General features: G+C 36.4%; 1 protein-coding gene across 50 annotated transcripts in view; it reads left to right on the forward strand.

The window, feature by feature from the left end:
- Positions 1 to 22692, forward strand: part of trdn (triadin) — a 123463-nt gene that overhangs the window by 53821 nt on the left and 46950 nt on the right. For 24 of the 50 annotated variants that reach the window (XR_015935545.1, XR_015935547.1, XR_015935548.1 and 21 more), the window contains 8 exons: positions 3434 to 3469; positions 7001 to 7087; positions 15818 to 15856; positions 16365 to 16406; positions 17585 to 17623; positions 19014 to 19058; positions 20802 to 20852; positions 21347 to 21376. Coding sequence is in view for 45 of the 50 variants with exons in the window: in XM_088626950.1 (XP_088483076.1) it covers positions 3434 to 3469; positions 7001 to 7087; positions 15818 to 15856; positions 16365 to 16406; positions 17585 to 17623; positions 19014 to 19058; positions 20802 to 20852; positions 21347 to 21376 (369 nt within the window). In the remaining 5 variants the exon portion in view is untranslated. The remainder of the gene's footprint in view (positions 1 to 3433; positions 3470 to 7000; positions 7088 to 15817; positions 15857 to 16364; positions 16407 to 17584; positions 17624 to 19013; positions 19059 to 20801; positions 20853 to 21346; positions 21377 to 22692) is intronic. The other 26 variants (XM_088626954.1, XM_088626964.1, XM_088626980.1 and 23 more) reach the window with 14 other exon arrangements.

Genomic DNA, 22692 nt, shown 5'->3' on the forward strand with positions numbered 1-22692 from the left:
GCTTTATCAGTAAAACCATCTGTCTTTAAAAATGACAGAACTGTACAGATACTAAGAGACAGAAATATCCTCTATGATCTATTTCTGGAATATTTTCATTTCAGCATCTCTTTTTTGAACATAGTCATTTGTCTATGATATCTTACAATTATTTTAAACTATTTCAAAGTGCATCTTTCCATAAATATTCTATCTTCCTGAGTACTAGAAATAAAATATGTTTCCTGTATATTTTAAACTATTATACTGTTGTTGTTTTTTTTTAAAGATTAAATACTAATTCAAATGACCTCTGTAGTCCAGATATTGTCTTCATCAGTTCATTAGCTGTGACCATGATTCTAAAGTTGTAGGAAAACTACGGTTGAGTAGGCTTGAATGAGCCAATGTATTCTCACCCTCCTACTGTATGAAGTTACAATTGTCAGTGAGATCAGTATACTTCCAAGCAATTTGGTCTTTTCTGTACACTGTAAAAAGCAGTAATAACGGTGGGTGGAAAGTTATGAATTTCAGAGTGAAGTGTACTGAATAAAGCAAATGCATATTGTGGAGATTATAAAATACAAATAACAGAATAATTTAGCATGTAATGCATAATAAGCACACATGAAAACTGACATCTTGATGGTACGAATACAAATGTTAGCTTTGCTCATCTTTCAAACAGAGATTTTTACTTTTTCTTCTTTTTCAAATAAGTTACTTGTTTTTCTTCAACATCTGACAAGTGATACGTGCATTGTAGATTTAAATCAGTGCATCATTTGTACAGTGTACAATGAATGTACAGTATGTGACTCTGTAAGGCAGGGTTTGTGAGGTGACAGAGCTATCTTGCTATGGCATTGTCTTTCTAATTTTGAAATAATGGTGATTAGTTACAGTTGTGTAAGATTGACTTGTTATTATCTCTCCCAAACTCCAGTTAAGAAATACCATGTAATCCATTTAATTAAGAAATATCCAAAACGAGTAGATTGTAACAGTCAGCATCTGTCTGCCCCAGTAGCTGATAATTTATAACCCAGGCATTGTGTTCACCATTTTGGCTCTTTTTCCTGTCAAACCTGCTACAGTGATTGCCAGTGCAGATCTTAGATCGCAGAATTAGAGAGCTCCAGTCCAGCAGATACTTGGTGTGGTAGGTTACAATTACATCACTATTTTATAAAGTTATGGAACAATTGTATTGTGATCAATTAAACAGGCCTTTCAGATTCTGAAAATACATTTCATGTAACATTTGTTCAGAGACACTGTATTTATAGAACATGGTCCTGTTGCAAAGTTGCTTTTCTACAGGTGTCCCTGCTTTGTCAGGTATCATCATTTGAAAGTGTGTGAAAAAAAATGTTTGTAAAAATCACGGGTTTAAAATGGCCATGACCTAAAAGAGGAGAACTTCTGTTTATTCCTTTCATCACATGACTGATGGCTTCTGTTTTTAGATGAGTATGTGTCATGAAATTAACAAGCTCTTTCTAACTCCAGCAGAAAAAAAGCTGATCTGTTTCTAACGTCATGTGGAAAAACAGTTAAAAACTATAGAAGGAAATGTTTATGTGCTGTGGCACCTATTTACCGTGAAAGGTAATTACTTTCTCAGAAGAGGTGCTACAGTAAACCATATTGTAGGATATCATTCATGTTTTAAAATTTTCTCTTAGAAATAAATTTAATACTATTTTATGAATATACATTGGTTTCAAGTTTTTAAGTTTTTTTAAGATAACATAATGTTTGTGCACGTTATGTAAATGCAAGATTCAGTGACATAATTGAGTTTATATTAAAGCCAGGCAATATTTTGGCTTAGGTCAGGCCTCTTAAGGCTGTAACGTCCAGTAGATCCAAAAATTGATATTGTTAATGACATTCAGAAATTATTTTTATTTTCAGCTAGCAAAATTTCTTTAGTTACATGATTTCACATGAATATTCCCTATTAAGTGAATCTCGAAAGGTACTACAACTTTTTTTACAACAATAACAACAGCAAGTATTCATAGAAAAGGTTAAAACCTTTTAGCTTTTTATAAAGTATATAAACTAAATATTGTCAGAAAGAGCATGTCAAAACTTTTCCAAAATAGTGCCTGAGTTAAAGACTTTGATGCAGAAAATGTTTATGAAGAAGGTGGAATACTGTTGTGTACTGTTTTTAGTTACCACTGCCAGCCATATACTGTATACAATATATTTATATTCCTAAATTAATATTGTTTATGATGTTCAGAGGCGATATGATTTTGTTAATTTAATTGTCAGCTACCAAAATTTCCCATTAGTTACAAAATCAAAATTAATATTCCATATTATGTGGATTCAAAAGTGCTAAACAGATTAAATGATCATCTTTGGCCAGTGAATCACATAACACAACACATTGTGTCACAGGTGCCACATCTGTAATATATTTTAGTCATTGAAATAAGTCTTTCAACTGAAATTGTAATTAGAATAAAATTCTAATGTACTGTACATCGTTAATAGCAGAAAAAAGTACTCTTACTAAATACAGGACATTTTAGTTTTAATACGACCATGTAAATTACAGAAACCTGTGGCCATTTTCTTTTCTGAGGACAGTTCGTTGCTAAAACACCTACTGTATAAATAGTCATTTCTTTAAGGCAAGCAATAGACTAGTAGCAATAGCAGTATTGTTTTTTATACTGGGGGTAAAACACAGTACTACTGAAAAATAATAAAAAAATGATTGATCACTAGAAACACTACACATCTGGTTTTAAATTAATAATTAGGATTTACCACAGTGAAGCTGAATCCTATCCATTATTTGTAAACTATAAGAAAAAGCTATACCAGTATCGCTATGATGTAAAGGCTGTCAACATTATCAATTCTTCATATTAGATTATTTCACATCATAAATATTTTCCTTTATAGTCTTGTGATTAAATTCAAGCCAGTTACTGGTATCCATTGAAGTGACAAAGGTACTGTATTACCACTGTCTAGCTCATTTCTTCTTCAGACATATCTGTTATTCTGTAAATATTATCAATCCACATTAGAGAAATATTCTATGGTGATATGTGATTGTTTTAATGTTTGAAAATAACATAATAAGTGACATCGTAAAATATCATAAAGAAGGCTGTACAGTATATAACATATCTGTTTTTCTTCCCTATAGTACAAATGATCTAGGTGTTGAAACTCTTCAGGAACGCTTGGTTCAAGGGTTTTAATGAGAAGTGAGCCCTTTCTGCTTCAGGAGTGTTTTACAGTCCTGATATGGCTTGTTGTCTACACTGTTAGAAGGGCCTCTTGTTTCAGAAGCTGATACCATTAGAACCATTAGTGATATGACACACACCCCTTGAAAGACATCAGCATTAAATATCCTTTCATTGCCTGTCTGCTGAAAGCATTGTTTCCACTTTCTTTTCTTCTTTTTTTGCAGAGAAAAAGCCTGTTGCCAAGTCCAAGGAAGAAAAAAGTATGTGATTATGTAAACTATACGGTAATATGACTGTAACTAATTTTGCATTCAAGAACTTAAATATATTATCTGTTAATATTCTATCATAGCTGACAGAAGTGGTACTGTATATATTGTTTTTTTTTTCTTTTTGCATTTTGTTTCCCTGACATTAACACAGAACCTTTAAATTCAATTTACCTTAAGCACTGTATTAATAGAAGCATCATGGTTCCTAACAGCATATCATATTAAGATTTTATTAAATATGTGATAAAGAGTTAAAGATTTTAAAAGCCCATATTTGCCCCAATGCTCACAACCTGGAGGACAACATTCCCTTTCCCCTCTTATTTATTTGTACCACTTTCATTAGCCTCAGTCAAAAGGCTTAAAAGAAACTGTAACCTTGAGTGCAAATGTACAGTATATGATGAGAATCTATTTAACCATCTTCTTACAACGCTTGGTCAGTGAGGAGCCAGAGCCTCTCCTGACCAGCGAGGGGCACAAGGCAGGGGACTGTATCCCCTGGATGGGACACCAGCCCAGCACAGTGCACACACACAAACACACACATACACTCACACCAGGACCAGTTTCCCCAGAAGCCAGTGAACCTACCAGTTGGCTTTTACACTAAGGGAGTAAACTGCTGCAACCAGAGAATGCCCACATGAACAAGGGGAGAACACAAAATCTCCACATAGATAGCACCCCAAGTTTGGAACTGAACCCCAGCCCCGGCACCATGAGGCAGCAATGGTATCCCACTCCTGACACCCAGCTTTCGGGCGGAGTGGCGGCTCTGTGGCTCAGGATCTGCACCTGTGGCTGGAAGGTTGCCAGTTCAAATCCTGTGGCCGGCAGAGGAATCCTACTCCGTTGGGCCCCTGAGCAAAGCCCTTAACCCCAGCTGCTCCAAGGGTGCTGTATAAATGGCTGACCCTGCGCTCTGATCCCAGGCTCTCTCCCTGTCTCTGTGTCTCATGGAGAGCGAGTTGGAGTTTGTGAAAAGACAAATTCCTCATACAAGAAATTGTATATGGCTAATAAAGTGATCTTATCTTATCTTACTGCTGCGGCTCCATGCCACCAATTGAGTGCTGGGAATCAAGAAGCTAAGATTCAAAATTGTGAAATGAGTACAGCGTTATTGTTGAAACGGGGAACATGTTTGATATTTAAAATAAAAACTTAATTCACTTTTAGTGTATACTTCTGGCAGGCCCATGGGGTAAATCAGGCTCAATGCCTCTAAAGAGAGATGTCACCAATAAAATACTCATCAGATATCCATCCATATCTGAACACATGTCAGGGAAACACAGCAAATACAACTGCACTAAAGATACTCAAGGCATGGGATGCTACACTTATTGATCTGTATCATGGTTAGCTTCAAAGCATGTTTTTTGATTTGTTCAATTTAATTTGTTTGAACATGCACTAATCATGTGTCATTGTTACTGCTTGTAAGCGACACTTTCAGAAATAAATGCCCAGATATACAATATGTTGCTCAACGTTTGTCTTGAGGACTGCCTTAGAAGATTAAGGCTTAGTTTTTAGTTTCAGTATTTATCTGGTTTTCCATCAGCGCAGGTTATACTGTACAACGCCAGTGTTTGACCATTTCTAATAGAACATACCAGAACATCATTTCAGACTGTCCCCTTTTTTTACTGTAAAGGGGCGAACCTGCCTTTATAACTGCTTACATGTACAGTATACGTACAGTATACTGTATAAACAGGGCAATTTGAGATGGTGGTGAAGCCTGTTTGTAACCTCATACAGTATGTCAACAGCCTGGTATGACATGATTACTAACTTCCCTCATGTGTAGTGCTACAGTACATATTCCCTCAGATAGTATTTCTGTATTAATGGAACAAGTAATAGGTTTATTCCTGCTGAAAAGAAAAGAAAGAAAACACCACATTTCAGCCGTGGAGCCTTCTACAGGTGTGAGAAAGACAGGGCAGTAAGCAAAGGTAATGTAGCGGGAGAACACAAGCTGGGGGAGAGGAGGAGCAGGAGGCGGGAGCAGGGGAACAGACAGAGTGGCCAATCAGGTAGTGTGAAGTCAGGATAGGTGAAGAGAAGGGTGAAATGAAACCAACAATGAATAGAGAGAATTTAGAAGAAAATGAGTCTGTCATTGATTGAAGGGGAAAGGTGTGATCCTAGCTGATGTAGTCTTTCTGATGTGGGAGTTAGGAAAACCATCTTTGAGAACACAGATGGAAAGAGGTGAAATGAGAAACAATAGGCTTGGAGAAATATTTAATCTTCACAGCCCTTTGATTTCTGTATCAATGGTCATTTTAATAAAAATAAAATAAAAAAATAAAATAAAAATAATGCATATTGAAGTGTATGAAAGTGTATGAAAGTGTATGAATGCATATGAAAGTGTATGAAATGTCAGATTGTGCAAAAAAACTACTACTATCATAAGTATACTTCCCATGTCTAACAAGAAATGTTTTCCCTATTTTTGCCTGGATGGTTATGAGGGGTGCAACAATAAAGACATCAGGCAGCAGAGCTTGATCAGCTGTGACAAGAGGAAAATTTACAACTGCAGATTATCTGCTAGGGAAGAACAGCCCTGGAAGAAGACCTAACATGTAACCCTGACATTTAACAGTCCAGTAGTCTTTGCTCATTCCTCTGTAGACAACCTTAGAATCCTGTGACCATCCTCCATATTTGTTAAAGTCAAAATGTGAAAGCAGAGATTCGTGCAGTAAACTTTATAACCTTCCGTATATGTATGAAACAAAATAGCTCACTAAGCTCATAGAAAAGCATGCATGGTCTTTTTTTTGTATTTATCTGTACAATTCACTAATATTAAAGTTTTGAAATAAATGTACAGTATAATAAATTTCACCCCCTTTATATCTACCAATTTGAAATAACAATTACTGCTCAACACACCAATGCAAAATTCACCTTAAATATTGTACAGTAGAGGTCATTGAACTTTCATGGTTAAATATTATTTGGGGCATTGTGGTACATTCATGGTTGAAAGGATAGAGATACTGTATGTATGAATAAAAACACTTTCCACCCAATCAAGCCTTCTGTTGGTCTCCATTTCCTTTCATTAATATTCCTACTGTAGGAATACTAACCTCCTCTAACTCAGCTTCCACCCCTTCTGTATGCTTGAACAGGCAGTTTTGTAGCAAAACCCACATTCGTTTCTTCAAAGGCTTCTTAAAGAAACAACTTCTCTAGACTAACTAATAGTTTTGAAAGAAAAGGAGTGAAAATATATATACAGTATATATATATATATATTTTTTAATGCGAGAATATCTTATGAATCTTCTGGGTATAAAATCAAATAGTGTTACAGTTTCTCTCGATAGTGTGCATGCTGATGTATTTGTCATTGACAATGGGCATTCAGTCCAAAGGATTTTCCTGCAAGCTAACAATCCAGTTATAAAAGATTCAATCTATTGCCTGGCATATTTTAATGAAATAGTTTGTGTAAGCATATTCAACTCTGATTGTCTTTCTCATCAGAAGACGAACCTAAAAAGAAGCCAAGCAGGGAAGAGAAAAAAACAGCTGAAGCAACAAAAACATCCACGAAACACTTAAGGAAAGCAGGTATGAATTAATTTGGTTGTAAAGAGATGTAAACCAAGGCATGGCAAAATATCAACCATGTTATTCTTTAGTATACTGTATATGTGAACTTGTTATAATAATATATTAGGTTTCAGGTTCATGTCTATAAAAGTTGTCTTTCCTCAGGGGTATCACTTTGTTCCTATAGATTTCTGAATGAATCATATTTATTAATGAACAGACTCTCCCAGGGTCTTAGATTTCTGAGAGCTGCTGGACACAGGCACCTCACTGCCATTTGTCATTAAGTTTCTATTTGCTGATGTATGCAGAACCCTACAGTATGTGAAAAAGTGCTTTGGATCAAGAAAATAACATGTTAAATCTGTACTAATTAATATAGTTTTTCTTAAATTCCATTACACATAAAAATATCTACTATACTGGAGAAGCATTCTTCCAACAAATACTTTAATTGTAGATGTCAGCATACTTTTGGAAATGTCTGTGCTGAGCTATTTTGTTAACAGTACCCAAGCACGCGATAAGCAATTCAGCATTTTGACAAATTAAAAAAAAATGTTCACAAAGTAGCTTTTGGAAATAAGGCAGCATTTACAGTAGGTCAGAATTTGTGAAAAAGGAGCCTTTTCTTGTAAACAGACGGCCTATTTCTGTATAAGAAAAAACTATCCTTATTTCTCAGTCATCAAGGCTGTTTAATATGTAGGATATTTACAGCATGCTGTCACAGTGGAACAGACATTGGATCAGAGTTCTTGGCCCGGGGTTCAGTTCTGGGTTGGGGTGCCATCTGTGTGGAGTCCTCCCTGCCCATGGACTTTCTAGTTTGGTCTAGTTTGCTCCCATCCACAAATGCCTGCTGAGTATGTCTGATCGACTATTTTAAACCCTTCACTGGGCAATGCCCATTGTGCCCATGCAGGGCGAGAGCTGTCATGTGCTCTCAGTTGCACCTCGTGCTCTGTGCTTCCAGAATAGACTCTAGGTTGCCATGACCCTTAGCAGCATAAGTGGCTTTCTGATAATGGATGGATGTTCAAAGTATTAGCATTCCTTTCAGATAGTCAAGGCACATTCTTTGTTAATATTCTTACAATTGCCACATTGTAAGAGTTTACTAACACATTGCATAGTGTGGATTACTTATGTCTGAGATTTAATTCCATACGTTCAGGCTTCAAAAGGCTAGTTAACTTTAACATTTTTGAACAAGGATACTTTGCCATACTTATTTCTATTTAAGTGTGTTCTTGAGATATTATATTTTTTTCTTGATGTTTCTTTTAATAATAATAATTAATAATTGCTTACACTTATATAGTGCTTTTCTGGACACTCCACTCAAAGCGCTTTACAGGCAATGTGGACTCTCCACCACCAATGTGCAGCATCCACCTGGATGATGTGACGGCAGCCATAGTGCGCCAGAACGCTCACCACACACCAGCTATCAGTGGGAAGAAGAGCAGAGTAATGAAGCCAATCCATAGAGGGGGATTATTAGGAGGCCATGATTGGTAAGGGCCAATGGGAAATTTGGCCAGGACGCCGGGGTTACACCCCTACTCTTTTCGAGAAACGCCCTGGGATTTGTAATGACCGCAGAGAGTCAGGACCTCAGTTTTACGTCTAATCCGAAGGACGGCGCCTGTTTACAGTATAGTGTCCCAGTCACTATACTGGAGCATTAGGACCCACATGGACCGCGGGTTGAGCGCCCCCTGCTGGCCCCACTAACACCTCTTCCAGCAGCAACCTTAGTTTTTCCCAGGAGGTCTCCCATCCAAGTACAGACCAGGCTCACACCTGCTGAGCTTCAGTGGGTTGCCAGTTGTGAGTTGCAGGGTGATATGGCTGCTGGCTTTTGCCACCACATTCACATATTTGTTCTTCACAAGTAAACAAGTTTTAATTGCCCCACTGGGGATGAGTAAAGTATTTTGAATTGAATTGAAAACTACACCCTTAATGCTACAGTATAAGACGTATAGATAGAGAGACATAGAGACATAGAGAAGACACAGCATAAGTACTGTAAACCTTTTATGCTCTGGGAGTAGCAAATCAATCCATTACTCTTATTCTGACAATAGATTCAGATGTTCTGAAAATTACATTTATTGGTGTTAAACAGGGTCAAAGAGTGTATACTTTTCAATTAAATGCAAATGCCATCTTCTTATGTTCTAATAGAAAGGCAGTTTGTTAGGCAGACCTGGGTCACCAACATTACCAGCTTAAAGTTTGAACCCCAATTGATTTAGCAATTTCTCAGTATTTCACCTGATCTGTTAATGTGGAGAGTAATTTCTGCTGCACATTGCCCAGAGGGTTCTGAACTGCAGTGTTGGATCCTTAAGGATTAAAAAATATATATATCCCATTTTGTATTTGCAAAAGCAGGGTTATTAGTACTTTATTTTTTAAATTTAAAACACTGAAGCAAATTCCACAATTGCCAAATTATAAATCTTGTAATACAAAATATTTATTTCAGCTTTCAAACTGTTTGTATGATTTACCCTTTCAGTCAAAAATGACTTTTGAAAATAAGCCAGTATAGCTACTGTTCAGTATAGCAATTATTTCCTCTTTCTTCCTTCTTCTTCTTTCTTTTTCTTTGTCTATTGGTTTTGGTCTGCACTGCATTATGTAAATGTGATTTGTTTGATGTATCCTTTGTGCAATATATTTCCTTGTAAAACATAGTTCTGCATACAGTACATAATCTTCATATTTTACATATTTCATTTAAGGAACTGGTAGCTCATACTGTCTTTCACTTTTATCCAACCTAAGCCTGACTTACACCTCACTTATAGCCAACCTGGAAGCTTCTTCAGGAGCTTTCGTGGGGAGCCTTCACGAAGACGCCTCCACAGCCGAAACGTTGTGTTTCTTTTCTTCTCTTTTCAGCAGGAATAAACCTCTATGTGTTCCTCTGGAAACAAATAGGCAGACTAACCCTGTAATAATTAAATCAGAAAGAATATCATAAGGTTTAAAAAACGGTTCTCTGGTCTCTCACTGTCCTTGACATTAACCCCCTTGATATGCTTTAAATTATGTTTGCCAGGAGAGTTAAAACCAAGAGATCAACCAGCATAAATATGCTTTACATTGTGATTAGGGCAGAAGCTGATGGTGATATCCAGTGTTGTGGAAGGAACTTTTTAAAAAATGTGGTTAGCTGACGCTGCAAACTACTCTAATAAGTACTGAAGTTGTGTCTGAAAAAACGTTGCAACACTAAAAGCTGCTTTTGAAAAACAGCTACTTTTGAAGCTAATCTTCTATGTGTTAAAGAAAAAAAGGAAACTGCTAACCTAAGTATTTTTACAGTGAAATTATTTTGGCTGGGATGAAAACTACCCTTGCCAACGTTGAAGAAATCAGGCAAGTCTGGGCTGCACAGGATGAACATCTTCTTCAATGTTAGCAAAGACACGTTTAAAAAAGTGACTTCTTGCTGGGTTAAAAAGTATCATTTTTTCACTCCTACCACTCTTCTGATTCTTAATTCTTGGACAGATTCCAGAAAAGCTTTCAATATTAGCATGGCCTGAAGAAAATATTTTTAGCAAGCCATTATTAAATTCTGTCTTACCAAAAGAGTCTTTCTAAGCTGGGAGGGTACTTAAATCATGTAACCAAGGTTACTGTGGATGCTCTACAAAAGTTTTTTTTTGTGTTAAAAATAAATTGTATAAAAAAATACAAGCATAAGAGAAGAATATTGCATGGGGCTTTAAGAGACAGCAAACGAGGATTTAGAAAGGGTGGTTAACTTTTTTAAGGGATATATTTTGTACTAAGAATGAGGAAAAGTGATGGCACTTTAGAAAATAATGAGATATAATAAGATTTCCATATGGATATGGATAATTCCCTCTTAGAATTTGGATTTTCAAAGGAAAAGATGCAGGATTCCAAGGAAATGATTACATGTAGAATGAGAACGGGTCTCTAAACAGGAAACTGCATTATCTTTAGAGAATTGAGCAGATATAAACTGTGCTATACCACTGGGTTCCAGTTTATGCCCATTGCACACCCTGATCTACAGTATATCATTGATTTAGATTCTCTGAAATACTCAGTGAGCCAGTTTCATTTGGAGGTGACACAAATATAGAGTGACTGGCAAACGCATATGAAGTGTTAAGGGACTTGCAGAAAATATGGATTGAGCATGCAATTAACAAATAAAGTTTTAGTAACACCAAAACTATAGAGTAGAGGAGGTACAGTAGGAGCTATGCATGAGGCCAGTGTAAAGATATTCTCAAATTATAGAAAGCTTTACTGAATAAGGGATTTTCACATTTGTGTAGATTTTCTTAAATTCTCATCAAGATGATGCTTTGAAGAAATAAACAAAAGCAAGCAGACAGCTGAGGTCTATGGCAGAATGTGTATAATTTAAATCAGGAGAATGTGCTGGTAAGACCTCACTTAAAACATGTCATTCCAATTTGGTCACCAATCCACAAATATATATATATATATTAAAGAAACAGTTTACAGAAGATCAACAAGAATGGTTCTGGATCTAAGGAGATTTTCATGTTATGGAGATGTTAAATGAAATAAATATTTCAGTTCAGAGTAAAGGAGACTGAGAAGATGAACTCAAATCCCAACTAAATCCTGAATGATATATAAGGAGTCAACCAACTCGTCATGCTCCCTGGTCTTTCTAGTTTCTAGTTTGGCAATCCAACTATCACCTATTCCAGTCCAAGGTGGGAGGAGAGGATCCTTTCTTGCCTCTTCTTGAACAAGCAATTTTTCAGCCTCACTTTCTCTTCAGAATTCTACTGGCTCCCTTTACCTTCTAATTTTCCTGATGTCATCATTCATCCTCATGAACTCCTATACAACCTTGGCCATTTCTTCCCTTCAAACCACCACCTCACTTTTACACAGTCCCTGCTTGCTCCCTTTCTCCATTTCAGGTCGAGCATCCAACCCTCTGCACCCAAAGGCCCCAGCTTATCTTTGTTGTTTCATCCCTACCCCTCCCAAACCTCCTTTTTGCTCCATAGAAGCCCCATCTCGCCTACTCTGCCCCCAAGGTAGTGAGCGCACAGCATCCATCTGGACTGGGCCCAGACTCCACATTCCTGTACCCCTGCCAGTTGTGGCAGTAGCTGATATGGCTATGGGTTCCCAACTCTCTCACCCTCTCATCACTTGGTGTCCAACCGGTGCGCTTTTGGCTCTCAATATTTTCATACCTCAAACAAGATTCAACTTGGGCTTTTCAAGCGCACCAGATGTCACCAGATGTCTGATTGATCTCTGGGCCGCAGTGCACATTCTCCATTTGGAGAGGTCAATTTTAATCTCACTCTTCTGCTCTTTAATTTATAAATAACCTACCGTGTACATATCTACATATCTTTTCCTTCCTCTATCCCACCATTAGTGTTGCAGTTGCCTCCCTCATTAATTTCTTGCATGTGAGGGAAGTTTTTTGTCGTTACATTGAAGTGGGACATGTACAGTATATATTTCACTTATCCAGCATCAAAGTATCACCACTTAAGCACATTGTGAGAGCTGTTGATGGGGTCTGTTAATTTAGCCTCAAATAAAATTTACAGTAAGATGCCATAAAGTTGACTTGCTTTAGCAGCCCCAGTGGCTTAACACTACATAATGAGAAAAAAGACAGGAACGACACCCACAAACAGGACACAGCAGACCAATGTCTGCTGCATATCAAAAGAAAGAACCTACTGCAGATCAAAGAACAGGACAAGAAGTAATTACATATCAAAGAACAGGACAAGCACTCAGATTGTGAAACAAACTTTCTCCTGACTGTATATAAGAGCTGGGAAACCCTTGCAGGATTGTCTGTCCTGCGGGGCAGACCGAATACGCGTTGATGTCATTATTGAGCTCAATAAAACAACTGAATCCACGCAAGACTGAGTCCTGCTCCTTTGATGAAGGATTTCCCACAAAAACATTATGGCCAAGGCTATCATTACCTCAACCAGGCAAGTAAACACAAAACACTAAAAGCGCCTGGTGGTAAATATCACAGCAATAATAATAATAATTGCTTACACTTATATAGCGCTTTTCTTAACACTCCACTCAAAGCGCTTTACAGGTAATGGGGACTCCCCTCCACCACCACCAGTGTGCAGCTTCCACCCGCCTGATGTGACAGCAGCCATAGTGCACCAGAACGGTCCCCACACACCAGCTATCAGTGGGGAGGAGAGCAGAGTAATGAAGCCAATTCATAGAGGGGGATTATTAGGAGGGCCAATGGGAAATTTGGCCAGGACGCCGGGGTTACACCCCTACTCTTTTCGAGAAACACCCTGGGATTTTTAATGACCACAGAGAGTCAGGACCTCGCTTTTACATCTCAGCCGAAGGACAGCGCCTGTTTACAGTATAGTGTCCCCATCACTATACTGGGGCATTAGGACCCACATGGACCGCAGGGTGAGCGCCCCCTGCTGTCCACACTAACACCTCTTCCAGCAGCAACCTTAGTTTTTCCCAGGAGGTCTCCCATCCAGGTACTGACCAGGCTCACACCTGCTGAGCTTCAGTGGGCTGCCAGTTGTGAGTTGCAGGGTGACATGGCTGCTGTGATATGGAGGGATTAATCTTTCTTATCAGTATTACACTTCAAACTATTTAGCTTAACAAAAAAAGTTAAATCTTTAAATTGTTTTTCATTATTTATTGACATTTAACATTCTTCTTATTTGTCAGTTTTCTTCAAAATTTCTTCTAAATTGGGTAAAAAAGTCTAGCGTTATATCTCGAGTATGTTTGAGTACCCAGAGGATTCACAGTAGTTGAAATGAGATAAGGCGAAATCAAAACACTCTTTTTATGGCCTGTTCTTCTTCTGAATGTTGCAGTTGATTTTAACCGGGATAAATTGAAAAGCATTGTGATGACTTCTGCTGCTTTTTAATTAGTTTTTTTCTCTTTTCTGTGCAATCTGCTATGAATAAGAAAAGATTAAGAATGTTGCATGTTGATTTAATAATGTAGATTATGTTTTTGGAAAGTGGCTTAAGCTAGAGGGTTAAGCAATAAAGTGATAAAATTTACATGTTGGAAAATATGAAAATGCTCTCTTGCAATACTTTCATCTGCTAAAGATATAATTAATCACACAGAGGTAATGTTAGGATTTACATATAATTCGGAGATTGCAGTTCCTACCAATCAATAGTTTTAATATATATTTCATATTCCTACAGAGCCCCATAAAAGAAAGCATTCAAGCCCCAGAACAAGTAAACTATCCATGCAAAATCAACCATTGACTTCGTTGCTTCAATAATTTTTTTATATGAGTTTGACTTCTCTGTGTGTTTTAGTGATTTGATCTTCATGGTGAACTGTTATTACTTTCGCAAATGTGGCACTCAGTTTAATTATGAGACATAGACATTCAATGAATTGTAATACATCTTTTGTGTTTTAAAGTAATAAAGTACCATATACTCATCCTTTGAAAATAAATGAGATTTCAAGAAATATAATTAAATTAATACTAATCAGTCTCCAGCTGATTATAGAAAGGGTTTGGAATAAAGCAGATTCATGACATTCTAGGAATTTAATATCACACCTTTTTATCCTCTTTATTTGAACTTTATAAAAGGAACTACAGAGAACAGTTCTTGAAATTTCCGCCAGTGCTTTTTACATTAAATGTTTTCTTTGAGGTTTCTAGCCTTAAAACTGATGCTTCTGTGCCCTTCAATTTTCAAACATTACCTAAAGAAAACAAATCAAGAGATGAAGCTGTGAAGCAAAAACACATACTGTACCCTTTTAAAATCAGAATGCACTCAAATCATTATTATTATCAAATAGTTTAATTTATTTTCTCTATTCACTATTTCACTGAATTTCATTTTGTCCTGGTTTAATTAAAAACAAAACAAAAAAAATCACTGTCTAAATGTCACTATTTCACCATCCAAATGACCAAAAAGGTCATTTGAGTTTTACCGATGTGATAGTGGGCATCATGGTGTGTTGGCCATTAGTACTGCCTCCTCACAGCTCTGGTTCTTTAGTTTGATTCCGGCCTTAGGCACCCTATGTGTGCAGTTCCCTTCCCGAGCCCAAAGACAAGCAGTACAGGTCTAGTGTCATTCCTACATTGTGCAAGGTTGTCTGATGCCAATGGACTGGCATCCTGAAAGTCCAGGGTGTATCTTACCATGTGTCCATTGTCTGCCAGGTTGGGCTCTGGCTCACTCTGGTCTTGAACTGAACTATGTAATTTTTTGACAGTTGAACATATGTTGTAAACACCGACCTTAGAGCTACAGGGGAAATAAATAATAAAACTGAAAACCACAGAATACCGTATACCAATTCTAATGAAAATAATCACGCTAAAGATAATTATTTGACTGTCTACGATATGGTTGAATTATTTTTCCATCTGATATACTGTGTGTCTTTCAATGGGCTGCATGGTGGCACAGTGGTTTGCATTGCTGTCTCACAGTGCTGGGGCTCAGGTTCAATTCTGTGTGGAGTTTGTACGGTCTCTCTGTATATGAGTGGGTTTCCTGGTGATGGACTGGGTCCCGTCCAGAGTGTATCCTTGTATGCACTGTGCCTTTTGCTTATAGGGATAGGCTTTGGCTCCCCCGTGACTCTGAATTGGACAAAGTGGGTAGGAAATATGATGGTTTTGTAATACCGAAGCTAACGAAATCCTTATCAACTTTTCAGAACCCAAAGTGGAGGAATCTGCACCACCAAAGGAAACAGGTATCCTAATTTGTCTGTAATTTTTGGAATTTATTTTTACTTTTTCCTTCCTGACAAAGAGTATTCTTTGCCTGACTACACAAAAGATATTACAAAAGCACATAAGTAAATAGAGAAAAATGGTCATTCTGAAGTTTAAAATATGCACATGTTTCTGTGCTCATTAATTCATATTAATGGTCATATTTTAGGCTAATGAATAAATGTGTGCACAGTTGAGTTACTCTCTCTTACATTTTTAAATGTAATACTATTGTTACTGGTAAATGATTCATGTTTAATACATTTGTCAAAAACATATATTGTGTTTTTATACTTAATTTTGGAATAAATATATCATTTTAATATGGCGCATTAGTGATGTGTGAGTTGTTAAACATTATGATTGAAATATATGGGTCATATTTTGACACTTAAGTCCATTTTGCTTTCTGAAACATGTAAATGTTTCATTGGAATATAAGGCTCTATGTTTTTTGTTGTTTGTCTTGGTTTTTTTTACATTAAGCTAGAAGAAAACAACCTCCTATTAAACAAAGAAAAAGAAAAGGTATTGCAATCAAGGCAGTCTGCAGTATGCTGATGCTATCATTTATTAAGGCTCCGCAACTTACAAAATGCAGAAGCTGGCTTGCAATCTGCTTTGAATGTTGGCACTGACAGTGTTCAACTAAGTGGACGGTTATATGTGTGTAATACATTACACCCTTATGGGTAGCTTACGGCTAAATGTAATAGCTTTGTACAAAATGACTTGATAGTGTTACTTATTTCCTTACTTAAGGCTAAAAAAGAGCTAGTCATAGGAGTGGTGTGTTGAATGTGATGAATGTTTTCTGTTAATATGAATTTGTACATTTTTTTATTTGCACTCATAAAGAGTATATTAGTTGCCAAGATACAGACTTCTATATGGAAACACATTGTTTTTTTTTCTTCTTGTAGACTTCTGAGAGGTAAAAATCTGAATTAAATTTCCGTGTCCAAAGTCTACAATATTATTCTAGTGTGAAAATGTCAAGGGAAACTGCAGTAATTTCCTAAACACTTATAAAACAATCCATATTTTCCTTAATTCAGAATGCCTTACATCCATCTCCCTGCACTCAGACAAAGATTTCTAAGTTACTACTTCACATTCATAAACGTTTTATAACCTATCTGTTGTGAACACATGATTCTTCTGATCATGCAGAAGAAATAAACAACATCATTCAGCTTCACAGAAGAAAAGCGCAATAGGGCTGTACTTTCTCAGAGAGTCATGAATTACTTTCACACAAATGATCATTTGAAGCCGCTATTGCTATAACCATATTAATATAAACTAAATCCCTAACTGCAATTAGATTTAGTAGTGCAGGTAAAGTCAGTGTTATAAATGTATGATCTTGCTCTTGGAGTACTCAGGGAGAAAATAGTGTGTGATTAACTAGCCTTACCAATTTATTATTGCTATTCTGCCCAAGCACACGCCATGACTGAAGGAATTGGCATGCTATTGCTACTTACATGTTATTTTTACCCTTTTATAATTTTATCTGTGTTTAAGTAAATCATCTTGTATTCTTAATACATTTAAAAAAAATGATTTAATAGATTTCGCCTCTTGTGATGTTGTATGATGTCAACAGGAACTCCGCATCAGCTTTTACTTAGTTGTTCCCTTTAATTTTCCTAACAGTGATGATGAATTAAATGTGGCCCTGATCTGCTCTTTGTTTTTAGTTGAGAAGAAACCTGAGGCAAAACCAAAAGCAGCTCAACGTAAGTGTGTTGTTGTTTTTTTCTCTTCTGCTTCACTGGGCGTTTTGAAAATCTATAACATACTGTATGGCACAGAGTCAGGATGGTCTGAGATGACTGAGAGCAAAGAGATTGGCCCACAGGCAGAATACAGAAACCTGCTCTTCACCCAGGTGAGCTGGGTGTTTATTAATAAAACTGGCTACAGAGCACAACATGATGGATAAGCTACTGTACAATTGTGCGTGACAATATGTAAATTTTAGTTGTTAGTACATCATGATTATTTTGTAATAAAGTGAGGCATAAAGATCTGGCACACAAAAAAAAAATACCACCCCCAAATCCATTCCTGATTGAAACTGAGACACGTTTTCCCTTCACTCCTTTGCTGATTTATGATCCATAAGGATAGTTGGATAAAAACAGAAGTCACTGCCCTTTCTTTAACCCTAAGCTGCACGTACCGCATTGATAACTACATGCCTGACATTTAATCAGTTAGTAAATGTGGTGGAAAGATTTTAATTGAGGTCTTGCAGTCATGAAGCCAAAGAGATAATTATGCTTGGTCATTATTAATAGACATCTTAATGATCAAGTGAAATGTTGTTGAGATGGAAAAAAAAAGAATGTCTTGCTCCTTCTCATTATAAAGGTAAGATCTGACGTTTAAGAGAAAGATACTCACACAACCCTGGGTCTAAGCCCTTTCTGTATAGATATGTACTGTACGTTCTCCCAAGTTATGGCTGTTGTCATGGAAATTCCTCATCATATTATCCATGATTTGTGTAGTGAGAGCTAGCAATTTGTCATGTTTCATTTATCTATGCAACACATATTAATGTACATTTCTTTGCATTTCTGTTTGCTACAGCCAGCTTTCAGTTATATTATTTCAATTATAGTCCCTGGACTTTTTGATTGTAAACATACAGTTTTTATACATATCATTTAAAGCCCAGGTTTACCTACATCACTGTTTTGATGGCAGCAAACATTGCTATGAGTGAAAGACAGGTGTTTTCTAATGAAATACCAACTATGGTTAAAAAGCTAATACTAATTCCGTAACAGAATTGCATCGTTCTAATTAATGAGATGTAAAGACAGAATAGCTGTATTAAAGTTTATTTTGCATTACTCCCCTGGCTGAAGGAACAGCCACCTGCCTGACTCCCCTCCTGGCAACAAGGAATGAGCCAGGGAGCTGGTCCAAAGGAGAGGATGGGGGGGAGGGAGGGGTACATGAACAATTCTCAAAGAGGATGTTTAGCAGCAAGATATGTTTGAGAGCAATCATGGAAAAAATTAGAAATTAGGTCTCATCCCAGACGTCTTTGTGAAATACACCATTTTTTGAAAGAAAAATATTCAAGCTGGATTTTAATGAATTTATATTTTTTAGACACAGAGGAGACTCCACCTAAAATAGTGACAGGTAGCCACCAAAGTGAGAGTATTTTTTTTTCTTCGTTTGGAAGATTTATTGTTTCATTTTCCTCTTTAATAACATCATCAACTGGATGCAAAACATTTAAGATTTCACACTTAACACCATGTTGACTTTTTAATAATGCACCACTCAAATTTTATATTAACCTTCTCACAACTTTGTGTCTGTTCAAAATAACAACCACTTTTTATACAATGGCAAATTGGCTTAATAGAATGTTGCTTACAGACATATATGTTTGTTGTGGTGTCGTATGTATTTGATAGTACATGTGTATCAGGTTTTTACATGAGAAGTCCACAGATGTTGTATTCATGAGAGGGTTCCTCTGTAAGGAAGTTAAGCATTTCAACACTTCAGTTTTGTTCCCTTGGAAGATTTTTATAGGATGCCTAGATCATAAGGTGAAAAAGGAACTAAACCAAAAGAGGAGTATGGCTGAGAGAGTTTGAAAGAGCCTTTGAGCCTCAAATGAGATTGCAAGCACAGAAGTGCCATGAAAGTGAATGTCACCTGTTAACGGACAGAAAACATTAGAGCTTATCTCTTCAGTGGCCAGTCTAGAGTTACTATACCTAGAGCAGATCTCCAATTATGCTGAGACCTTATCAGAGACAACACGTTTCCAGTAATAAAAAGAGTTTGGCCAGTGAGCACTACCACTGTCACATAATGCTTAAAATTTGTCTTTTTGTATACAACTGCTGTTGTATTAAGGGTGAGCTTTCAGAGTGAGACCCTAATACTATATGTCATTAACCAGACTGACTTCTGGCCTCAAACCAAATGATCAACCATAGAGATAGACCTGAACTTAGTCTAAAACAAAATCTTTGTTTATAGCAGCAGGATTAAATATGTTTTTGTCCAGGACTGGTATACAGTGAGTGAGAGGTAAAGAACAGCATTATCAAGTTATGGTATAATAAGTCCAGTTAATCCAGTATGTCCATTACATTTTTTTCATTTGTTCAGATCCCTAGAGCTAATTTGTTTAACGGTGGGGTCTGTCACACGTTTATGTTCTAATCAATCAAATGATCACGGGATAAAGTCATACAAGTATTTTAATTTGATAAGAGCAACAGTACTGATATGGTTTATATTGGTACTAAGTGCTCCACAGATAATAATGTTTTTTGTAATCTTACACTAGGACTTACTGTATGAGACAATTCTCAGTAGGGGAAAGTTCAGAGTGATCTTGCAGAGTTATTGATTGTCCAACAAAAAATAACATAAAAGAAGCTGCAGTCATTTACACGCTATGGCAGAAATGTGGTGCATTTTTAAAGATGTTCAGCATATCGCTATGTTACTGAAAAGAAAAATGTATAACTATTCATTCTTCCTAATACAAAACATGTCAAAATAAATACATGCATGTTTTTTTCAGCATGTGCTGCATGCTCCTTCAATTTCTCATAAATATGCAAGATTATATATTAGCATAAAATACTAAAGAGTGGATTGAGCACAGTATACATTTTTTTTTTCATTCACTAAGTAACATGCTTGCAGTATACTTTCTTTGTATCTGTTATTGCTATTTTGGTGGTTTGGTTGATTTTTAAAAAAGTTCAACTTGAAGACAAAAGTAAATGCACTAAAGACTGAAGATTATTTGAATGATTTTTTAGCTGGTTTATATACAATATTTCTGTCATTATAAATGTAATAAAAGCATTCAGATAGTATACAATCCCTCAGGTTTACTTCACCTCACATTTTACATTGCAGGTAAACTGGAAAAAGTAGAAGAGAAGGATGGTAATGTCATGTTTATGCTGTGCATTTCAGCATTTTACTTTTTAACTTATTGAATTTACAGTACCTTGATAGCACTTGTAAAAACGTTACAAGAATCTGATAACAGAAATAGCAGACTAAGAACAAATGTGTTGGGAAAGAAAATAACATTTCAAGAAAAGAGCATGACCTACTGTATAAGTGTCTGAAGAAAGCACGGTCCTCATGAGACATTTATTGGTTATTTTCGTGAAGGACTGAGCTCAGAAGGGCAGTACTGAAAAACCTGTATATGACAGAAGTGCTTGACTTACATTAACTCATTGCATGCAAATAATATTCTGGTGCAATGTATTCTAAGTTACAGTAGGTGACTAATAAAGGAAGTATGAGCTTAAAAAAAATAATAAATTATCATCAACTACCACAAATACAATTAATTATGACATTAGCACAGAAGAATCCAGAGATCAGAAGAGATCAACGGCCCCTACCACTATATTAAATACATATCACTCATTATTTCTGTTTTTCAGCTAAACCTGAAAAAGTTGTGAAGAGAGAAGGTATGTGGTATGTTTTTGATTGTTGTTTCTGAGGTAAAGAATGTTTTACAAATTAAATATTCAGCTCCTTTAACAGCAGAGGATAAGAAAGGCATTTTTGTGAATGTTTTTTTCTGTCCTTGTTGATTAGAGTCAAATAAACATTCCCCAGTTTTCGGATAAAAAATGCTTTATAGATTCTGCGCACAGGTACAATGGTACAGGTACAGTGGTCAGCATTGCTGCCTGGCGGTGCTGGGGCTCTGGGTTCAGTTCCTGAGGTGCTGTCTGTGTGGAGTTTCTATGTTCTCCTCGTGTTTGTGTTGGTTTCTCCGGGTGCTCTGGCTTCTTTCCACAGTCCGAAGACATACTGGTAGGTTAACTGGCCCTGGTGCGAGTGTGTGCGTGTTTGTGTCTGTATGTGTGCCCTGCCATGGACTGGAGTCCTGTCCAGGGTTTTTGTGTGTGTGTGCCCTGTGATGGACTGGCGTCCTGTCCACGGTGTACCCTGCCCTGCTCCCCTTGCTTGCTGGGACAGGCTCCAACTCCCCCGCAACCCTGAATTGCATGAAATGGTTAAAAAAAAGATGGAGAATTGCTGAAAAATCATGACAGAAAGGCTTTCAATGCTTGATTTACTGTACTACCAAAAAAAAAAACAGTAACTCATGTCCTTATCTTTATTGTTTAGAAGCTTTTAATCAGTTGCTATAATATATACAGTACACATATATATTTACAAGGTTTTATTGATCATCATCTCTTTTCCAGGGGGTCCTGTTAGAATTCTTATCTAATATATAAAAAACAAACAAAATGTAACAGGGGGATGTAATAGTTTAAGGAAGTTAGAAAACATGAAATGCAATTATCCCTAACAAAATATATTAATATGTTATGATATGTTTCAGAAATATAAAAAAAAAAAATTTAAAATAACAATTACCAGATTTTTTGCAGGTTACATAGATATTTTAGTTGTTTATCAAAATAATATATATAGTACTGTATATACATTTTTAATGTATATTGGGTATTAAAAATTGAAATACTGTACTACCATACAGTTTGGGATTAAAAGCACATTATACACACTATGTTGTAAAACATTCATTGTGTGAGAACATTTTTTGCAGTGAATAAACACAAGCAACAGTGAAGACTCACAATAACTTATAATGAAAAGTATGTTATGTACTGTATAAACGCATACTGCCTTCACATTATAGTAAGGTGTTCACAGCTAAAAGCGCAAAAAAGATAGTAAATATAACAAACACAGTTCCAAATTCTTGGTATATATTGAATAAAAAAATGAACAACACTACCATCTGCTG

The sequence above is a fragment of the Lepisosteus platostomus genome, chromosome 3, assembly GCF_059453375.1.
Source record: "Lepisosteus platostomus isolate fLepPlt1 chromosome 3, fLepPlt1.hap1, whole genome shotgun sequence".
NCBI classification, from domain to species: Eukaryota; Metazoa; Chordata; class Actinopteri; order Semionotiformes; family Lepisosteidae; genus Lepisosteus; species Lepisosteus platostomus.